General features: G+C 49.4%; 1 protein-coding gene across 1 annotated transcript in view; it reads right to left on the bottom strand.

The window, feature by feature from the left end:
• The window catches only part of LEMD3 (LEM domain containing 3), a 171,425-nt gene extending 148,848 nt beyond the window's left edge, over positions 1 to 22,577 (bottom strand). The window contains exon 1 of the mRNA XM_063927554.1: positions 21,254 to 22,577. Coding sequence (XP_063783624.1) covers positions 21,254 to 22,319 — 1,066 coding nt within the window. The 5' untranslated portion in view covers positions 22,320 to 22,577. The remainder of the gene's footprint in view (positions 1 to 21,253) is intronic.
• Positions 22,578 to 23,165: the final 588 nt, after the last annotated feature.

The raw sequence follows: 23,165 nt of genomic DNA, 5'->3' as shown, positions 1-23,165 counted from the left end.
TTTTTCTTCGGGAAGAAAAACCTTTTTCTGAACTGTGTCCAGAATCATCCCCAGGAACAGCAGACGAGTTGTCGGCATTAATTGGGATTTTGGAATATTCAGAATCCATCCGTGCTGCTTTAGCACCTCTTGAGATAGTGCTAAACCCATCTCTAGCTGTTCTCTGGACCTTGCCCTTATTAGGAGATCGTCCAAGTATGGGATAATTAATACGCCTTTTCTTCGAAGAAGAAATATTATCTCGGCCATTACCTTTGTAAAGACCCGAGATGCCGTGGACAAACCAAACGGCAGCGTCTGAAACTGATAGTGACAGTTTTGTACAACGAACCTGAGGTACCCCTGGTGTGAGGGGTAATTGGAACGTGGAGATACGCATCCTTGATGTCCAAGGATACCATAAAGTCCCCTTCTTCCAGGTTCGCTATCACTGCTCTGAGTGACTCCATCTTGAACTTGAACTTCTTTATGTACAGGTTCAAGGACTTCAGATTTAGAATAGGCCTTACCGAGCCATCCGGCTTCGGTACCACAAAAAGAGTGGAATAATACCCCTTCCCTTGTTGTAGAAGAGGTACCTTGACTATCACCTGCTGAGAATACAGCTTGTGAATGGCTTCCAAAACCGTCTCCCTTTCTGAGGGGGACGTTGGTAAAGCAGACTTCAGGAAACGGCGAGGTGGCTCTGTCTCTAATTTCAACCTGTACCCCTGAGATATTATCTGCAGGATCCAGGGATTTACCTGCGAGTGAGCCCACTGCGCGCTGTAATTCTTGAGACGACCGCCTACCGCCCCCGAGTCCGCTTGCGAAGCCCCAGCGTCATGCTGAGGCTTTTGTAGAAGCCGGGGAGGGCTTCTGTTCCTGGGAAGGAGCTGCCTGTTGCTGTCTCTTCCCTCGTCCTCTGCCTCGTGGCAGATATGAATAGCCCTTTGCTCTCTTATTTTTAAAGGAACGAAAGGGCTGCGGTTGAAAGGTCGGTGCCTTTTTCTGTTGGGGAGTGACTTGAGGTAGAAAGGTGGATTTCCCGGCCGTAGCCGTGGCCACCAAATCCGATAGACCGACCCCAAATAACTCCTCTACGCATCGCCTGTCCACTGTCGTGTCCATAAAGCTCTTCTGGCCGAAATGGACATAGCACTTACCCGTGATGCCAGTGTGCAGATATCTCTCTGTGCATCACGCATATAAAGAAATGCATCCTTTATTTGTTCTAACGACAGTAAAATATTGTCCCTGTCCAGGGTATCAATATTTTCGATCAGGGACTCTGACCAAACTACCCCAGCACTGCACATCCAGGCAGTCGCAATATCTGGTCGTAGTATAACACCTGCATGTGTGTATATACCTTTTTGGATATTTTCCATCCTCATATCTGATGGATCTTTAAGTGCGGCCGTCTCAGGAGAGGGTAACGCCACTTGTTTTGATAAGCGTGTTAGCGCTTTGTCCACCCTAGGAGGTGTTTCCCAGCGCTCCCTAACCTCTGGCGGGAAAGGGTATAAAGCCAATAACTTCTTTGAAATTAAAAAAACTGCTATCGGGGCACCCCACGCTTCATCACACACGTCATTTAATTCTTCTGATTCGGTAAAAACTACTGGTAGTTTTTTCACACCCCACATAATACCCTGTTTAGTGGTACCTGTAGTATCAGCTAAATGTAACATCTCCTTTATTGCCAAAATCATATAACGTGTGGCCCTACTGGAAAATACGGTTAATTCGTCACCTTCACCACCGGAATCAGTGCCTGTGTCTGGGTCTGTGTCGACCGACTGAGGCAAGGGGCGTTTTACAGCCCCTGACGGTATTTGAGGCGCCTGGACAGGCACTAATTGAGTGTCCGGCCGCCTCATGTCGGCAAACGACTGCTTAAGCGAGTTGACGCTATCCCGTAATTCCACAAATAAAGGCATCCATTCTGGTGTCGACCCCCTAGGAGGTGACATCCTCATATTTGGCAATTGCTCCGCCTCCACACCAATAACGTCCTCATACATGTCGACACACGTACCGACACACAGCAGACACACAGGGAATGCTCTATACGAAGACAGGACCCACTAGCCCTTTGGGGAGACAGAGGGAGAGTCTGCCAGCACACACCAAAAAGCGCTATATATGACAGGGATAGCCTTATGATTAAGTGCTCCCTTATAGCTGCTTTTATATTAATATATTGCCATTTATTTTGCCCCCCCTCTCTGTTATACCCTGTTTCTGTAGTGCAGTGCAGGGGAGAGACCTGGGAGCCTTCCTGACCAGCGGAGCTGTGACAGAAAATGGCGCCGTGTGCTGAGGAGATAGGCCCCGCCCCTTTTTCGGCGGGCTCGTCTCCCGCTATTTAGTACATTTAGGCAGGGGTAAATATCTCCATATAGCCTCTGGGGCTATATGTGAGGTATTTTTAGCCTTTTTAAAGGTTTTCATTTGCCTCCCAGGGCGCCCCCCCCCAGCGCCCTGCACCCTCAGTGACTGCCGTGTGAAGTGTGCTGAGAGGAAAATGGCGCACAGCTGCAGTGCTGTGCGCTACCTTAAGAAGACTGCGGGAGTCTTCAGCCGCCGATTCTGGACCTCTTCTTGCTTCAGCATCTGTGAGGGGGCCGGCGGCGTGGCTCCGGTGACCATCCAGGCTGTACCTGTGATCGTCCCTCTGGAGCTTCATGTCCAGTAGCCAAGAAGCCAATCCATCCTGCACGCAGGTGAGTTCACTTCTTCTCCCCTCTGTCCCTCGTTGCAGTGATCCTGTTGCCAGCAGGAATCACTGTAAAATAAAAAACCTAAGCTAAACTCTCTAAGCAGCTCTTTATGAGAGCCACCTAGAATTGCACCCTTCTCGGCCGGGCACAAAAATCTAACTGGAGTCTGGAGGAGGGTCATAGGGGGAGGAGCCAGTACACACCACCTGACCTGTAAAAGCTTTACTTTTGTGCCCTGTCTCCTGCGGAGCCGCTATTCCCCATGGTCCTTTCAGGAACCCCAGCATCCACTTAGGACGATAGAGAAACTACAGGTAGTTTTTTCACCCCCCACATAATACCCCTTTTTGTGGTACTTGTAGTATCAGAGATATGCAAAGCCTCCTTCATTGCCGTGATCATATAACGTGTGGCCCTACTGGAAAATACGTTTGTTTCTTCACCGTCGACACTAGATTCAGTGTCCGTGTCTGGGTCTGTGTCGACCGACTGAGGTAAAGGGCGTTTTACAGCCCCTGACGGTGTCTGAGACGCCTGGGCAGGTACTAACTGGTTTTCCGGCCGTCTCATGTTGTCAACTGATTTTTGTAATGTGCTGACATTATCACGTAATTCCATAAACAAAGCCATCCATTCCGGTGTCGACTCCCTGGGGGGTGACATCACCATTACCGGCAATTGCTCTGCCTCCACACCAACATCGTCCTCATACATGTCGACACACGTACCGACACACAGCAGACACACAGGGAATGCTCTATTGAAGACAGGACCCCACTAGCCCTTTGGGGAGACAGAGGGAGAGTTTGCCAGCACACACCCAAGCGCTATAATATATATGGGAACAACCCTATATAAGTGTTGTATCCTTATAGCAGCTTAAATATAGTAATATCGCCAAAAAAAAGTGCCCCCCCTCTCTGTTTTACCCTGTTTCTGTAGTGCAGTGCAGGGGAGAGTCCTGGGAGCCTTCCTCACAGCGGAGCTGAGCAGGAAAATGGCGCTGTGTGCTGAGGAGAATAAGCCCCGCCCCCTATTTCGGCGGGCTCTTCTCCGGAGTTTGTGAGATCTGGCAGGGGTTAAATACATCCATATAGCCTCAAGGGCTATATGTGATGTATTTTTTAGCCATAAAAAGGTATTATACATTGCTGCCCAGGGCGCCCCCCCAGCGCCCTGCACCCTCCGTGACCGGTGTGAAGTGTGCTGACAACAATGGCGCACAGCTGCAGTGCTGTGCGCTACCTCAGGAAGACTGAAAAGTCTTCTGCCGCCTGCTTCTGGACCTCTTCCATCTTCGGCATCTGCAAGGGGGGTCGGCGGCGCGGCTCCGGGACCGGACTCCATGGCTGGGCCTGTGTTCGATCCCTCTGGAGCTAATGGTGTCCAGTAGCCTAAGAAGCCAATCCATCCTGCACGCAGGTGAGTTGACTTCTCTCCCCTAAGTCCCTCGTTGCAGTGAGCCTGTTGCCAGCAGGACTCACTGAAAATAAAAAACCTAAAAACTTTTTCTAAGCAGCTCTTTAGGAGAGCCACCTAGATTGCACCCTGCTCGGACGGGCACAAAAACCTAACTGAGGCCTGGAGGAGGGTCATAGGGGGAGGAGCCAGTGCACACCACCTGATCCTAAAGCTTTATTTTTGTGCCCTGTCTCCTGCGGAGCCGCTAATCCCCATGGTCCTGACGGAGTCCCCAGCATCCACTAGGACGTTCGAGAAATTGGTGTTTTACCATGTTTACAGTAACAGTTACATACATAGTGTTCACTCTAGGAATTTTTTAGGGCAGGGTGCTAGACACCAAGGAGGGCACAGCTGCGCGCGCCAAAGGTGCGCACGCGGCCACAGAAAGGGTGTGTGGCCTCTCTAAGGAGGTGTGGCCTCACAACATGTCCCCTTTTAATCACTCTGGAGGGCAGCAACCAGCAGTGGGCACATAAAAGTAATGAGGCACAAGGCATTTATAATAAAATGCCTTGTGTTTCATCATTACCTTTTAATCTGGCAAAACTATGATCTACTATATAAAATGCGTTGTAGTTTTCTTAATGTGGCAGCACTATGATGTACTCTACTAAAATAAAATGTAAAATGCTAAAAGAGGCACAATGCATTTCATATAACAGATCAAAGTGGTGCCAGATTAAAGTAAAAGGAGGCATCCATTGCACTAGTAGCCAAAAGTTACAAACCCAGCCAGTCTGGAGTGTGTTTCACAGCAGCTGCAGGGAGGGAGCTCATGCCGCTGCGAAGCTGCTCTTTTTTACACGGCAAGCAAAATGGTGAGATTCCTCACTGGCCCTTCTTTAAACTTCAGACATACAGGAGGGCTGGGTTTGCCTCGGTGGGAGAGGCAAACCCAGCCCTCCTGGCTCACCAGATCCAGCCAGCGTCCTACAACTGCAGGGGGAAACAGCAGTCTGGAAGAGCTGTGTGAGCCGCTATGCGGTGACACAGCAACGCGTCAGCGCGGGGAGACTGTGACTACTCAGCTGGGTGCATCGGCGCTAACAGAACATTGTGTACGCTGGGCAGCGGCGGCGCTGTGACAATAGTGTTCATTCTAGCATTTTTTTAGGTGCTGATCATTGAGGGCGGCACATTTTTGATGTGACTCTGCGCACAAAGCATAGCGCATATGTTTATAGTTTTTATATATTTTCCCTTTAATGTATCATTTACCGCTACATACATATAGGACACCCATGTAACACCCAACATCTGTATGAGAAAAATACTATATTTGTCCAGCCTCCTTGAAAGAAAGGCAATAGTATATACACGTAATAAGTAGATAATAAATATCTCCTCCACTGCTGAATCATAATCCCTGTGTGTTATAAAACAGAAAAGTTAAGCAGAGGGTTAAAATATGCAGTATAGGTACAAAATAAAAGTCTGTTCTTCTACTAAGGAAATAGTGTTAGCAGTACATGCTCACTGCTTACCCTGTTCTTTCCCTCTATATGAGAGTGCTGTGTTATGCAGGCAGCCACAGCAGTGATGCCATTTACAGTGCCTCCTCTGCCATCCAGTTCATTAAGGATATTGTTTCCAATATTCAGAGGTAGGCAAGGAGTAGACAACTACATTGTAACATGCACTCTGTTGCATTCTGTATACAAGGGGCAATTTATGATCCTGCAGGGTGCACTGAAAAAGGGCAGGGTGCTTTTTCACATTTCAAAAATGCACCCTGCAAGGAACACTAGACAACAGCGTGCCGTGGTGTGGCGGATCTCAAGGCAGTCCCCGTGAGTACTGCAGGGTGCACAAAAAAGGACAGGGCGCATTTGGTCTGTTTAAAAAGGGGCAGGGCGCAGCGCCCTGTGAAATAAGCTTAGCGGGAACACTAATTATTACACACAGACAAGTAATATGATAGCAAGCCTGATCCTAGTGTATGTGAGAGGGAGACTGAGGGGCAGATGTATTAACCTGGAGAAGGCATAAGGAAGTGATAAACCAGTGATATATACAAGGTGATAAAGGCATCAGCCAATCAGCTCCAAAATGTAAATTAACAGGTAGAAACTGATTGGCTGCTGCCTTTATCACCTTGCACATATCACTGGTTTATCACTTCCTTATGCCTTCTCCAGGTTAATGCATCTGCCCCAGAGAGAGAAGACCAGCACACCCCAAGCTAAACAGCCTCAGTGAGGCTGCAAGCAGTTATATCACAGTGAAAACCTGGAGTTTTTGTCCTGTTCAGGACACAGATTAGTGTACATTTGAATCCGGCCCTGAATGTGAATTCTGTAGTAGCAATGTGAGTAACAAGTCCTATATTTTTAGCTCATCCTAATATATTTGTAATGCTGCAACTTTAAGCAGCAAAGTGGGGTAATGTTTAACAAATATTGGAGAATGTTTGCAAATGCCCATGTCATAACATGTTTAGCCATATTATAGTCAAAGTACAAAAAGATTCTTTGTTTCAAGTTACACCAACTTTCAAAGCAATATCCAGGAAAGCACAAGGATGCATCACACAATAACTAAAAATGCCAGATGCGAATCACCTATTCTGGCTCTAGACCAGGGATGGGGAACGTTCGGCCATCCAACTGTTGTTGAACTACACATCACAGCATGCCCTGCAACAGTTTTAGCATGGCCAAATAGCAAAACTGTAGCAAGGCATGCTGGTATGTATAGTTCAACAACAGCTGGAGGGCCAAAGGTTCCCCACCCCTGCTCTAGACAGATATGAGCCAATACTTTCAGATGTTGTACAAGTATTGTGGAACTGCACAAGCCAATTTATTTAAACGCAATATACTTTAGAAATCACCTTTCATACCGAGCGAAAAAATAAGAATTTACTTACCGATAATTCTATTTCTCGGAGTCCGTAGTGGATGCTGGGGTTCCTGAAAGGACCATGGGGAATAGCGGCTCCGCAGGAGACAGGGCACAAAAGTAAAGCTTTTACAGGTCAGGTGGTGTGTACTGGCTCCTCCCCCTATGACCCTCCTCCAGACTCCAGTTAGGTACTGTGCCCGGACGAGCGTACACAATAAGGGAGGATTTTGAATCCCGGGTAAGACTCATACCAGCCACACCAATCACACCGTACAACTTGTGATCTAAACCCAGTTAACAGTATGATAACAGAGGAGCCTCTGAAAGATGGCTTCCTAAACAATAACCCGAATTAGTTAACAATAACTATGTACAAGTATTGCAGATAATCCGCACTTGGGATGGGCGCCCAGCATCCACTACGGACTCCGAGAAATAGAATTATCGGTAAGTAAATTCTTATTTTCTCTATCGTCCTAAGTGGATGCTGGGGTTCCTGAAAGGACCATGGGGATTATACCAAAGCTCCCAAACGGGCGGGAGAGTGCGGATGACTCTGCAGCACCGAATGAGAGAACTCCAGGTCCTCCTTTGCCAGGGTATCAAATTTGTAAAAATTTACAAACGTGTTCTCCCCTGACCACGTAGCTGCTCGGCAGAGTTGTAATGCCGAGACCCCTCGGGCAGGCGCCCAAGATGAGCCCACCTTCCTTGCGGAATGGGCCTTAACAGATTTAGGCTGTGGCAGGCCTGCCACAGAATGTACAAGTTGAATTTTGTTACAAATCCAACGAGCAATCGACTGCTTAGAAGCAGGTGCACCCAACTTGTTGGGTGCATACAGTATAAACAGCGAGTCAGATTTTCTGACTCCAGCCGTCCTTTAAATGTATATTTTTAAGGCTCTGACAACGTCCAACAACTTGGAGTCCTTCAAGTCGTCTGTAGCCGCAGGCACTACAATAGGCTGGTTCAGGTGAAACGCTGATACCACCTTAGGGAGAAAATGCGGACGCGTCCGCCGCTCTGCCCTATGTCGAATGGAAAATTAAATAAGGGCTTTTATAAAACAAAGCCGCCAGTTCAGATACTCTCCCGGCCGAAGCCAGGGCCAGTAACATAGTCACTTTCCATGTGAGATATTTCAAATCCACATTCTTTAGTGGTTCAAACCAATTGGATTTGAGGAAATCTAAAACTACATTTAGATCCCACGGTGCCACCTTAGGCACCACAGGAGGCTGTATATGCAGTACTCCTTTGATAAAAATCTGGACCTCAGGGACTGAGGCCAATTCTTTTTGGAAGAATATTGATAGGGCCGAAATTTGAACCTTAATAGATCCCAATTTGAGACCCATAGACAATCCTGATTGCAGGAAATGTAGGAAAACGACCCAGTTGAAATTCCTCCATCGGAGCACTCCGCTGCTCGCACCACGCAACATATTTTCGCCAAATACGGCGATAATGCTTCGCGGTGACTTCCTTCCTTGCCTTTATCAAGGTAGGAATGACTTCTTCCGGAATGCCTTTTCCTTTTAGGATCTGGCATTCAAACGCCATGCCGTCAAACGCAGCCGCGGTAAGTCTTGAAAAAGACAAGGACCCTGCTGAAGCAGGTCCCTTCTCAGAAGTAGAGGCCACGGATCGTCCGTGACCATCTCTTGAAGTTCCGGGTACCAAGTCCTTCTTGGCCAATCCGGAGCCACTAGTCTTACTCCTCTTTGCCGTATAATCCTCAATACCTTTGGTATGAGAGGCAGAGGAGGAAACACATATACCGACTGGTACACCCAAGGTGTTACCAGCGCGTCCACAGCTATTGCCTGCGGATCTCTTGACCTGGCGCAATACCTGTCCAGTGTTTTGTTGAGGCGAGACGCCATCATGTCCACCATTGGTTTTACCCAACGGTTTAATAGCATGTGGAAAACTTCTGGATGAAGTCCCCACTCTCCCGGGTGAAGGTCGTGTCTGCTGAGGAAGTCTGCTTCCCAGTTGTCCACGCCCGGGATGAATACTGCTGACAGTGCTATCACGTGATTCTCCGCCCAGCGAAGGATCCTGGCAGCTTCTGCCATTGCCCTCCTGCTTCTTGTGCCGCCCTGTCTGTTTACATGGGCGACTGCCGTGATGTTGTCCGACTGGATCAACACCGGTCTTCCTTGAAGCAGAGGTTCCGCCTGGCTTAGAGCATTGTAGATTGCTCTTAGTTCCAGAATGCTTATGTGAAGAGACTTTTTCAGGCTCGACCACACTCCCTGGAAATTTCTTCCCTGTGTGACTGCTCCCCAGCCTCTCAGGCTGGCATCCGTGGTCACCAGGATCCAATCCTGCATGCCGAATCTGCGGCCCTCCAATAGATGAGCCTCCTGCAACCACCACAGAAGGGATACCCTTGTCCTCGGCGACAGGGTTATCCGCAGGTGCATCTGAAGATGCGACCCTGACCATTTGTCCAACAGATCCCTTTGCATGGAATCTGCCGAAAGGGATTGCTTCGTAAGAAGCTACCATTTTTTCCCAGGACTCTTGTGCATTGATGTACAGACACCTTTCCTGGTTTTAGGAGGTTCCTGACCAGGTCAGATAACTCCTTGGCTTTTTCTTCGGGAAGAAAAACCTTTTTCTGAACTGTGTCCAGAATCATCCCCAGGAACAGCAGACGAGTTGTCGGCATTAATTGGGATTTTGGAATATTCAGAATCCATCCGTGCTGCTTTAGCACCTCTTGAGATAGTGCTAAACCCATCTCTAGCTGTTCTCTGGACCTTGCCCTTATTAGGAGATCGTCCAAGTATGGGATAATTAATACGCCTTTTCTTCGAAGAAGAAATATTATCTCGGCCATTACCTTTGTAAAGACCCGAGGTGCCGTGGACAAACCAAACGGCAGCGTCTGAAACTGATAGTGACAGTTTTGTACAACGAACCTGAGGTACCCCTGGTGTGAGGGGTAATTGGAACGTGGAGATACGCATCCTTGATGTCCAAGGATACCATAAAGTCCCCTTCTTCCAGGTTCGCTATCACTGCTCTGAGTGACTCCATCTTGAACTTGAACTTCTTTATGTACAGGTTCAAGGACTTCAGATTTAGAATAGGCCTTACCGAGCCATCCGGCTTCGGTACCACAAAAAGAGTGGAATAATACCCCTTCCCTTGTTGTAGAAGAGGTACCTTGACTATCACCTGCTGAGAATACAGCTTGTGAATGGCTTCCAAAACCGTCTCCCTTTCTGAGGGGGACGTTGGTAAAGCAGACTTCAGGAAACGGCGAGGTGGCTCTGTCTCTAATTTCAACCTGTACCCCTGAGATATTATCTGCAGGATCCAGGGATTTACCTGCGAGTGAGCCCACTGCGCGCTGTAATTCTTGAGACGACCGCCTACCGCCCCCGAGTCCGCTTGCGAAGCCCCAGCGTCATGCTGAGGCTTTTGTAGAAGCCGGGGAGGGCTTCTGTTCCTGGGAAGGAGCTGCCTGTTGCTGTCTCTTCCCTCGTCCTCTGCCTCGTGGCAGATATGAATAGCCCTTTGCTCTCTTATTTTTAAAGGAACGAAAGGGCTGCGGTTGAAAGGTCGGTGCCTTTTTCTGTTGGGGAGTGACTTGAGGTAGAAAGGTGGATTTCCCGGCCGTAGCCGTGGCCACCAAATCCGATAGACCGACCCCAAATAACTCCTCTACGCATCGCCTGTCCACTGTCGTGTCCATAAAGCTCTTCTGGCCGAAATGGACATAGCACTTACCCGTGATGCCAGTGTGCAGATATCTCTCTGTGCATCACGCATATAAAGAAATGCATCCTTTATTTGTTCTAACGACAGTAAAATATTGTCCCTGTCCAGGGTATCAATATTTTCGATCAGGGACTCTGACCAAACTACCCCAGCACTGCACATCCAGGCAGTCGCAATAGCTGGTCGTAGTATAACACCTGCATGTGTGTATATACCTTTTTGGATATTTTCCATCCTCCTATCTGATGGATCTTTAAGTGCGGCCGTCTCAGGAGAGGGTAACGCCACTTGTTTTGATAAGCGTGTTAGCGCTTTGTCCACCCTAGGAGGTGTTTCCCAGCGCTCCCTAACCTCTGGCGGGAAAGGGTATAAAGCCAATAACTTCTTTGAAATTAGCAGTTTTTTATCGGGGCACCCCACGCTTCATCACACACGTCATTTAATTCTTCTGATTCGGTAAAAACTACTGGTAGTTTTTTCACACCCCACATAATACCCTGTTTAGTGGTACCTGTAGTATCAGCTAAATGTAACATCTCCTTTATTGCCAAAATCATATAACGTGTGGCCCTACTGGAAAATACGGTTGATTCGTCACCTTCACCACCGGAATCAGTGCCTGTGTCTGGGTCTGTGTCGACCGACTGAGGCAAGGGGCGTTTTACAGCCCCTGACGGTGTTTGAGGCGCCTGGACAGGCACTAATTGAGTGTCCGGCCGCCTCATGTCGGCAAACGACTGCTTAAGCGAGTTGACGCTATCCCGTAATTCCACAAATAAAGGCATCCATTCTGGTGTCGACCCCCTAGGAGGTGACATCCTCATATTTGGCAATTGCTCCGCCTCCACACCAATAACGTCCTCATACATGTCGACACACACGTACCGACACACAGCAGACACACCGGGAATGCTCTATACGAAGACAGGACCCACTAGCCCTTTGGGGAGACAGAGGGAGAGTCTGCCAGCACACACCAAAAAGCGCTATATATGACAGGGATAGCCTTATGATTAAGTGCTCCCTTATAGCTGCTTTTATATTAATATATTGCCATTTATTTTGCCCCCCCTCTCTGTTATACCCTGTTTCTGTAGTGCAGTGCAGGGGAGAGACCTGGGAGCCTTCCTGACCAGCGGAGCTGTGACAGAAAATGGCGCCGTGTGCTGAGGAGATAGGCCCCGCCCCTTTTTCGGCGGGCTCGTCTCCCGCTATTTAGTACATTTAGGCAGGGGTAAATATCTCCATATAGCCTCTGGGGTTATATGTGAGGTATTTTTAGCCTTTTTAAAGGTTTTCATTTGCCTCCCAGGGCGCCCCCCCCCCAGCGCCCTGCACCCTCAGTGACTGCCGTGTGAAGTGTGCTGAGAGGAAAATGGCGCACAGCTGCAGTGCTGTGCGCTACCTTAAGAAGACTGCAGGAGTCTTCAGCCGCCGATTCTGGACCTCTTCTTGCTTCAGCATCTGTGAGGGGGCCGGCGGCGTGGCTCCGGTGACCATCCAGGCTGTACCTGTGATCGTCCCTCTGGAGCTTCATGTCCAGTAGCCAAGAAGCCAATCCATCCTGCACGCAGGTGAGTTCACTTCTTCTCCCCTCTGTCCCTCGTTGCAGTGATCCTGTTGCCAGCAGGAATCACTGTAAAATAAAAAACCTAAGCTAAACTCTCTAAGCAGCTCTTTATGAGAGCCACCTAGAATTGCACCCTTCTCGGCCGGGCACAAAAATCTAACTGGAGTCTGGAGGAGGGTCATAGGGGGAGGAGCCAGTACACACCACCTGACCTGTAAAAGCTTTACTTTTGTGCCCTGTCTCCTGCGGAGCCGCTATTCCCCATGGTCCTTTCAGGAACCCCAGCATCCACTTAGGACGATAGAGAAAATAAGAATTTACTTACCGATAATTCTATTTCTCGGAGTCCGTAGTGGATGCTGGGGTTCCTGAAAGGACCATGGGGAATAGCGGCTCCGCAGGAGACAGGGCACAAAAAAGTAAAGCTTTTACCAGATCAGGTGGTGTGCACTGGCTCCTCCCCCTATGACCCTCCTCCAGACTCCAGTTAGGTACTGTGCCCGGACGAGCGTACACAATAAGGGAGGCAATTTGAATCCCGGGTAAGACTCATACCAGCCACACCAATCACACCGTACAACTTGTGATCTAAACCCAGTTAACAGTATGATAACAGAAAGAGCCTCTTAAAGATGGCTCCTTAACAATATAACCCGAATTTGTTAACAATAACTATGTACAGTATTGCAGATAATCCGCACTTGGGATGGGCGCCCAGCATCCACTACGGACTCCGAGAAATAGAATTATCGGTAAGTAAATTCTTATTTTCTCTATCGTCCTAAGTGGATGCTGGGGTTCCTGAAAGGACCATGGGGATTATACCAAAGCTCCCAAACGGGCGGGAGAGTGCGGATGACTCTGCAGCACCGAATGAGAGAATTCCAAGTCCTCTTTTGCCAGGGTATCAAATTTGTAGAATTTTACAAACGTGTTTTCCCCCGACCACGTAGCTGCTCGACAGAATTGTAATGCCGAGACCCCTCGGGCAGCCGCCCAAGATGAGCCCACCTTCCTTGTGGAATGGGCCTTAACAGATTTAGGCTGTGGCAGGCCTGCCACAGAATGAGCAAGTTGAATTGTGTTACAAATCCAACGAGCAATCGTCTGCTTAGAAGCAGGGGCACCCAACTTGTTGGGTGCATATAGTATCAACAGCGAGTCAGATTTTCTGACTTCAGCCGTCCTTGAAATGTATATTTTTAAGGCTCTGACAACGTCCAACAACTTGGAGTCCTCCAAGTCGCCAGTGGCCGCAGGCACCACAATAGGTTGGTTCAGGTGAAACGCTGATACCACCTTAGGGAGAAAATGCGGACGAGTCCTCAGTTCTGCCCTATCCGAATGGAAGATTAGATAAGGGCTTTTATAAGATAAAGCCGCCAATTTAGATACTCTCCTGGCGGAAGCCAGGGCCAGTAACATAGTCACTTTCCATGTGAGATATTTAAAATCCACCTTTTTCAATGGTTCAAACCAATGGGATTTGAGGAAATCTAAAACTACATTTAGATCCCACGGTGCCACCGGAGGCACCACAGGAGGCTGTATATGCAGTACTCCTTTAACAAAAGTCTGTACCTCAGGAACTGAGGCCAATTCTTTTTGGAAGAATATTGACAGGGCCGAAATTTGAACCTTAATAGATCTCAATTTGAGACCCATAGACAATCCTGATTGTAGGAAATGTAGGAAACGACCCAGTTGAAATTCCTCCGTCGGAACACTCCGATCCTCGCACCACGCGACATATTTTCGCCAAATGCGGTGATAATGTTTCGCGGTGACTTCCTTCCTTGCCTTAATCAAGGTAGGAATGACTTCTTCTGGAATGCCTTTCCCTTTTAGGATCTGGCGTTCAACCGCCATGCCGTCAAACGCAGCCGCGGTAAGTCTTGAAAGAGACAGGGACCCTGTTGTAGCAGGTCCCTTCTCAGAAGTAGAGGGCACGGGTCGTCCGTGACCAACTCTTGAAGTTCCGGGTACCAAGTCCTTCTTGGCCAATCCGGAGCCACTAGTATTGTTCTTACTCCTCCTCACCGTATAATCTTCAATACCTTTGGTATGAGAGGCAGAGGAGGAAACACATATACTGATTTGTACACCCAAGGTGTTACCAGTGCGTCCACAGCTATTGCCTGTGGATCTCTTGACCTGGCGCAATACTTGTCCAGTTTCTTGTTGAGGCGAGACGCCATCATGTCTACCATTGGTCTTTCCCAACAGTTTATTAGCATGTGGAAGACTTCTGGATGAAGACCCCCCTCTCCCGGGTGAATATCGTGTCTGCTGAGGAAGTCTGCTTCCCAGTTGTCCACGCCCGGGAAGAACACTGCTGACAGTGCTATTACGTGATTCTCCGCCCAGCGAAGAATCTTGGCAGCTTCTGCCATTGCACTCCTGCTTCTTGTGCCGCCCTGTCTGTTTACATGGGCGACCGCCGTGATGTTGTCCGACTGAATCAACACCGGTTTTCCTTGCAGGAGTGGTTCCGCCTGGCTTAGAGCATTTTAGATTGCTCTTAGTACCAGAATGTTTATGTGAAGAGACTTTTCCAGGTTCGTCCATACCCCCTGGAAGTTTCTTCCTTGTGTGACTGCTCCCCAACCTCTCAGGCTGGCGTCCGAGGTCACCAGGATCAAATCCTGTATGCCGAATCTGCGGCCCTCCAATAGATGAGCCTTTTGCAACCACCACAGAAGATATACCCTTGTCCTTGGCGACAGGGTTATTCGCAGGTGCATCTGAGGATGCGACCCTGACCATTTGTCCAACAGATCCCTTTGGAAAATTCTTGCATGGAATCTGCCGAATGGAATTGCTTCGTAAAAAGCCACCATTTTTCCCAGGACTCTTGTGCATTGATGTACAGACACCTTTCCTGGTTTTAGGAGGTTCCTGACAGGTCGGATAACTCCTTGGCTTTTTCCTCGGGAAGAAAAACCTTTTTCTGAACCGTGTCCAGAATCATCCCTAGGAACAGCAGACGTATCGTCGGAAAACAGCTGCGATTCTTGGAATATTTAGAATCCAGTCGTGCCGTCGAAGAACTACTTTAGATAGTGCTCTTCCGACCTCCAACTGTTCTCTGGAACTTGCCCTTTTTAGGTCGTGCAAGTAAGGGATAATTTAGATGCCTTTTTTCTTTGAAGAAACATCTTTTCGGCCATTACCTTGGTAAAAAGGCCCGGGGTGCCGTGGATAATTCAAACGGCATCGTCTGAAACTGATATTGACAGTTCTGTACCACGAACCAGAGGTACCCTTGATGAGAAGGACAAAATTTGGACATGGAGGTAATCCTTGATGTCCAGGGACACCATATAGTCCCCTTTTTTCCGGTTCGCTATCACTGCTCTGAGTGACTTTATCTCGATTTGAACCTTTTATGTAAGTGTTCAAAACATTTTAGATTTAGACTATGTGTCACCAAGCCGTCTGGCTTCAGTACCACAATATAGTGTGGAAAAATAATACCCTTTTCCTTGTCGTAGGAGGGGTACTTTGATTATCACCTGCTGGATATACAGCTTGTGAATTGTTTCCAATGCTGCCTCCCTGTCGGAGGGAGCCGTTGGTAAAGCAGACTTCAGGAACCTGCGAGGAGAAGATGTCTCGACTCTCCAATCTTTACCCCTGGGATAATACTCGTACGATCTAGGGGTCAACTTGCGAGTGATCCCACTGCGCCCTGAGACTCTTGAGACTACCCCCCCACCTTGAGTCCGCTTGCACGGCCCCAGCGTCATGCTGAGGACTTGGCAGACGCGGTGGAGGGCTTCTTTTCCTGGGAAAGGGCTGCCTGCTGCAGTCTACTTCCCTTACCTCTATGTCTGGGCAGATATGACTGGCCTTTTGCCTGCATGCCCTCATGGGAAAGGAAAGATTGAGGCTGAAAAGACGGTGTCTTTTTTAGCTGAGATGTAACTTGGGGTAAAAAAGGTTGGATTTCCCAGCTGTTGCTGTGGTCCCCAGGTCCGATGGACCGACCCCCAAATAACTCCTTCCCTTTATACAGCAATACTTCCATCTGCCGTATGGGATCTGTATCACCTGACCACTGTCGTGTCCCTGACATCTTCTGGGAGATATGGACAACGCACTTATCTTGATGCCAGAGAGCAAATATCCCTCTGTGCATCTCACATACATATATATAGAATGCATCCTATTAAATGCTCTACATGAATAAAATATTTTCAGTCAGGGAATCCGACCAAGCCAACCCAGCACTGCATCTCCAGGCTGATGGCGATCGCTGGTCGCAGTATAACCACCGTATGTGTGTATATACTTTTTAGGATATTTTTCCAGCTTCCTATCAGCTGGCTCCTTGAGGGCGGCCGTATCTGGAGACGGTAACGCCACTTGATAAGCGTGTGAGCGCCTTATCACCCTAAGGGGTGTTTCCCAACGTACCCTAATTTCTGGCGGGAAAGGGTATAACGCCAATATTTGCTATCGGGGTAACCCTACGCATCATCACACACTTCATTTTATTTTATCTGATTCAGGAAAAACTACAGGTAGTTTTTTCCACTCCCACATAATACCCTTTCTTGTGGTACTTGTAGTATCAGAAACACGTAACACCTCCTTCATTGCCCTTAACGTGTGGCCCTAATGAGAAATACGTTTGTTTATTCACCGTCGACACTGTATTCAGTGTCCGTGTCTGTGTCTGTGTCGACCGACTGAGGTAAATGGGCGTTTTTAAAACCCCTGACGGTGTTTCTGAGACGCCTGGACCGGTCCTAATAGATTGTCGGCCGTCTCATGTCGTCAACCGACCTTGCAGCGTGTTGACATTCTCACGTAATTCTCTAAATAAGCCATCCATTCCGGTGTCGACTCCCTAGAGAGTGACATCACCATTACAGGCAATTTCTCCGCCTCCTCACCAACATCGTCCTCATACATGTCGACACACACGTGCCGACACACAGCACACACACCGGGAATGCTCTGACAGAGGACAGGACCCACTAGCCCTTTGGGGAGACAGAGGGAGAGTCTGCCAGCACACACCAAAAACGCTATAATTATATAGGGACAACCTTATATAAGTGTTTCTCCCTTATAGCATCTTTTATATATATACAATATCGCCAAAATCAGTGCCCCCCCTCTCTGTTTTAACCCTGTTTCTGTAGTGCAGTGCAGGGGAGAGCCTGGGAGCCTTCTCTCCAGCTTTTCTGTGAGAGAAAATGGCGCTGTGTGCTGAGGAGATAGGCCCCGCCCCTTTTACGGCGGGCTCGTCTCCCGCTATTTTTGAAGTTAGGCAGGGGTTAAATATCTCCATATAGCCTCTGTGGGCTATATGTGAGGTATTTTTTGCCTCTAATAAGGTTTTTATTTGCCTCTCAGAGCGCCCCCCCCAGCGCTCTGCACCCTCAGTGACTGTTGTGTGAAGTGTGCTGAGAGGAAAATGGCGCACAGCTGCAGTGCTGTGCGCTACCTTTATGAAGACTCAGGAGTCTTCAGCCGCCGATTTTGGACCTCTTCTCTCTTCAGCGTCTGCAAGGGGGCCGGCGGCGCGGCTCCGGTGACCATCCAGGCTGTACCTGTGATCGTCCCTCTGGAGCTAGTGTCCAGTAGCCAAGCAGCAAATCCACTCTGCACGCAGGTGAGTTCACTACTTCTCCCCTAAGTCCCTCGTTGCAGTGATCCTGTTGCCAGCAGGACTCACTGTAAAGTAAAAAACCTAAGCTAAACTTTCTCTAAGCAGCTCTTTAGGAGAGCCACCTAGATTGCACCCTTCTCGTTCGGGCACAAAATCTAACTGGAGTCTGGAGGAGGGTCATAGGGGGAGGAGCCAGTGCACACCACCTGATCTGGTAAAAGCTTTACTTTTTTGTGCCCTGTCTCCTGCGGAGCCGCTATTCCCCATGGTCCTTTCAGGAACCCCAGCATCCACTTAGGACGATAGAGAAATCCAGGATATTGCTACGGCGAGCCAGGACCTGGCTCAGTGTGAAAGGGTCTACCAAAAAACAAATTGCCAGGGCCTCGATCCTGGTTGCAACCAGGGTTATTCCCGGGTCCGACAGAGGTAGCCTCTAGTGTGAAAGGCATGACCCAGGTCCAACCCTGTGTTCAGTGGGGTGGTCTTCTGTATACCGGCGGTCGGGCTCGCGGCGCTCAGTATACCGGCGCCGGGAGCCCGACAGCCGGCATACCGACACTTATTTTCCCTCGTGGGGGTCCACGACCCCCATAGAGGGAGAATAAAATAGTGTGGCGCGCCACCGTGCCCGTAGCGTGGCGAGCGCAGCGAGCCCGCAAGGGGCTCATTTGCGCTCGCCACACTGTCGGTAAGCCGGCGGTCGGGCTCCCGGCACCGGCATGCTGGTCGCCGGGAGTCCGACCGCCGGCCAGCCGTAGTGAACCCGTTCAGTGTCCTGGGTTGGAGCCATGTTTTGAGTGTGAAAGTGGTGTAACTGAATTATAAGGTATTGCAGATCAAGCTTTTTCATATCACTAAATTAAATGTCCAGTTCTGGATAAGTCATAACGATCATACCTGGCAACCACCTGTATCAATTTTGTCTCCTTTATCTTAAACTTGCTGCTGCCACAAGCTAATCACACCCTGAGCAGTCAGTGGAAGGAGAGAGAATCTGTCTATGCCCCTCTGACAGCTGGACAGGTTTGTATGGAGATCTATAGACTGTGCCAACAGCTTCCACTAATTTGCTAGTGGCACAGTATTTCATGTAATGGAAGGGTACTGGTGGGGTTACCTATCCATTTAATTCCTTAAAAAATGGGGTAGCCTATCCTCGCAATGGTGAATTTTGAGGGATGTGACAGTAGAGCACTATGTACTGAGAACTCAGCATTGTTAACAAATGTATGTGCATGGTTACATTTACATTTGACTATAATTTGTAACAGGGCATACCATGGCCGGTGATAATGCATCAGCAAATACACTTATCTGTGTTACTTAAACTGCAGCGGACATGTACTTACTAAAGTAGAAAACCACAGTACAAATGCTCTATTGCACCAGTCTTTATAGTAAAGCCGGATACACAATGGACAGATACTGGGCCGATATGTCATTTGAGCCAATTCGGAACATATCAGGCATATCACTCAGTGGGGTCAATTCAATTTGCTGATAGTTGAATAGTGCCGGGAATTAGCTACTGGCACTATTCAATACAGCACCATGTAACACTTCATTGTCAGGAATTCTTCTCACCCCCCGGGGATGGGGGGGTGGGTGCGAGCAGAGATCCGCCAAAAGTGCTGGTGCGCGGCCAGTTCTGTTGGGAATCAGCATCGCACCAGGCAGTTAAGTTGGAGAATGCCTGTTCTCCCAACAAATCAACCTATTAAGTCCAGGAGAACGGGCATTCTCCGACTTAACTGCCCGGTGCGATGCTGATTACATGAGCAGAATTGAATAGCGATGGGAGTCAATTCCCAGCGCTATTCAACTGTCGGCAAATCAAATTGACCCCAGGGTGTATGCACGATATGCGGGTGCCCGCGGTCACTAGCGACGTAGCCAGGTTTGATGTGCTGCACATCAAACTAGCGCTAAAGCTAACGACCGCAGCATGTGTAGCGAAGGAAGGAGCGATGTGTCACTCCAACCTTCATTACATCGTTCAATGGGGTCGATTCTATTCGGCAACTAATGAATAGCGCCGGGAATTAGCTCCCGACGCTATTCAATTCAGCAACTAGTTACGTCGGCGATGGCCCGTTCTCGCCGACAAAACAGGTTGAATTGTCGGGAGAACGGGCATTCTCCGACTTAACTCCCCGGCGCGAGGCTGATTCCCGACAGAATCAGCCTCGCGCCGGCCGCGAGGCAGCACTTTTGTCGGGTTTCTCTTCTCATCCCCCGGGGATGAGAGAAGAATTTCCGACAATTGCAGGTAATTAGTTGCTGAATTGAATAGCGTCGGGAACTAATTCCCGGCGCTATTCATTAGTTGCCGAATAGAATCGACCCCTATGTGTACCGAGGATCAGATAGGTTGGCCCTTCATGTGGACATACCGGTTGGGGACACATCGTCCCTTTGTTATCACAGCTTACATCATGGGTTTTCAGGGCAAACTAATGTCTTCAGGGCTGAAAAAGTGGAGTGTCTGAAAACAAGATTTGGGAGAACGGTGTATGCTCCTGCCAACTATAATCACATTTTGCACTAAAGTGGAAAAACTTAAAGGGGTACAGAAAAAAAATGGAGGCATACCCCTTAGCAGGAAGGTGCACAGCCATCATTTTGCAAAAGAACTTCAATTTTCCAGGATCAGAATAAGGGACTCATGTAATAGCCTGCGAGCTGCACGTTCTGCAGAAATTCCAGCGATACTGTGCATATTTTTAAAGCAGCAATGATTTCCAAGGAAAAAACAGTTTGGTTGAGTAATTCCCAAACCGAACATCCATCTCATTGTTACTCAGAGCCACATTACTGTACATTAACAAATCCTATCCTCTACCAATAAGGTATTCTGCAGCAATGTAGCACCTCGTTTCAACAGTGAGCCTATTGCTGATAAACATTGCTTTGGTTACTATGAAGCGAATTCCATTATTATAACATAGCCGAAATAAGAGATTCTATTCAGACTACTATACACACAGAACACCAGGCTCTATAGCAGAGGATACTACTTCCTGTCTAGCTGCCAGCATCCCATTGCTATCCCCTCCCTCCTCGCAGTAATTATGGAATTACACTATCTAGGTAGAGATACTACAATTGGAGCAAAGGCTTAGCAATCTTCTGTTGCTTATGTGTTACAAACTCTCTATATGCAACTGCTCTCATGATACCAGTGGTAGCTGTATGTATGTATGTATGTATGTATGTATGTATGTTGACCCTTTATAAACACTTCACAGCAGATACTGCAAAACTACTAGCTGATGGGGTCCCAACACCTCTCTGCATACTTACAGCTGTCCCCCCCGGGCAGGCCCGAGCCCCTCATCCTCAGGTAGGTGAGTCCCAGCAGCAGGAAGAAGAGGCAGGCCGCAGTCAGCAGGAACATGGACAGGTAATGGGCGCTGAAGCCCCCCGTGGGAGACACCTCCTCACTCCGGAACTGCTGGAGGAGCTCCTCCTCGGGCTCAGGGAGCTTCTGCGGCTTCTTCTTGCTGCCGGTGTACGGGTAGTGCGTGTGGTTGGACGTTGTATGGTTGGAGGGGGAAGCCCGGCTGGGAGTAACGCTGTTGCTGGTGAAGTAGAGCCTGGGGCCCTCCGGGTTGTAGTGTGCCCCCAGGTGGTTGTTGCGGCTGCCAGAGTCCGGGGAGTGGGGCTTCCTAGTGGCTCCCCGGTGTCTGGGGGACACCGGATCCCAGCCCGGCTGCTCAGCGTGGTCCATGCCGTTGTCCCGTCCCTGTTTAATCCGTCTGCTGCTGCGGCGGCCCTGAGGCTCGCTCTCCCCCAGATCCTCCTCGTCAGAGTCTGAGTAGTCCCGGCAGAAAGGGAGGTGGCTGCCGTTCACTGTCCGGCTCCTGGCCGCCGCCTCCTCGGCACCATCGCGGCCCGGGGAGCTGTGCGGCCTGCGCGTCCCCCACCAGGCAGCCGCCCTCCTCCCGTCCCCGCTGCCCGTGCAGTTCCGCTGGGCCGGATCCGTGTCTTGCTGCGGGGTGCTGCTCCTCTCCCTGTGCCCGCCATGTGCCCCCAGCCCCACGTCCGCGTCCGACTCATCGGAGCTGAAGCCTAATATCGGGGAGGGCTTCCCGGCCTGGGGGTACCGGCCGCACCGCCGATGCGTCACATCCCCGGAGGCTGGGCGGGCTGCTGGGTTCTCCGTACGCCCGTCTGTAGCCAACGCCAGGTTGTTGTTTGTTACCCGCGTCTTACCGGCCCTGGGCCTCTGCTCCTCCCGCAGCTTCTTCAGTTTCTTCAGGTAAACGGGGCGGGTGCTGTCCGTGACCGGGCCCGGCATCACGCCAGAGCGCCTCAGCTCGGAAACCAGCTCCTCGTCCGTTAACTGCGTGGCCGCCATTTTGACCATTCGTCTGGACTGTAATCTTGCTGCCCCCCTGTGCGCACAGGCTGTGCCCCGGAAGTGACGTCAGCGAACGAGACTGTGAACTAGACCCACCGCTCACCCGGGAGCCAGTCTGGCGCCTCTGCCAGGGCGGCCCCAGCGTCCTGTGCTCCTGGTTAGCGTGGAATGCGTTCCCCGGCCCCAGCCATATCCGCTCCGTCCCCATCTAGTCATGGCCGAGACTGGCTGACGCTGATTGCGCGGCCCCAGCCTGTGTAACTGCTAGGAAAGGGTTAAATGACCGCGAGACGCTTGGTAAGACCAGGCTCATCCCTGCTTAGCAGCGACCCCGGCCCGGGCCAGCCTGCTAATTGGATAGTAGCTGTGGTCGTTTGTTGCTGAGTTCAGTAGATGGTAAAGTAGCACTGTAGACATGGGGTTGTCATCCATACATGTGTAGGGGGGAGTACATACCCCGAAAACGGATGTGAACATTGCAAATGGCACAAGATATTACATACTGTACTTATAGTATGAGTAGAAAAGTGACACGCAGATTACAGTGTGATTTACCTCTTATATAGAACATCCGCATGCATTAACAGCAGTTACCGTAGAGCAGTGGTTCTCAAACTCGGTCCTCAGGACCCCACACGGTTCACATTTTCCATGTCACCCAGCAGCTGCACTGTATCACCAACTGTCACATTTCAAAAATCTACAGGTGACCTGCAAAACATGAACCGTGTGGGGTCCTGAGGACCGAGGAAAGAGGAAGATCACTTTCTATGGTATCTGCAAATGCAGAACGAACACTTCTGTGGTTTATCATTTTTTTCACATAGGATTATCTGCTAGGATGTCTGCTGT

Source organism: Pseudophryne corroboree, chromosome 6 (assembly GCF_028390025.1).
Source record: "Pseudophryne corroboree isolate aPseCor3 chromosome 6, aPseCor3.hap2, whole genome shotgun sequence".
Classification (NCBI taxonomy): domain Eukaryota; kingdom Metazoa; phylum Chordata; class Amphibia; order Anura; family Myobatrachidae; genus Pseudophryne; species Pseudophryne corroboree.
This window is presented reverse-complemented; position numbering and strand designations above follow the sequence as displayed.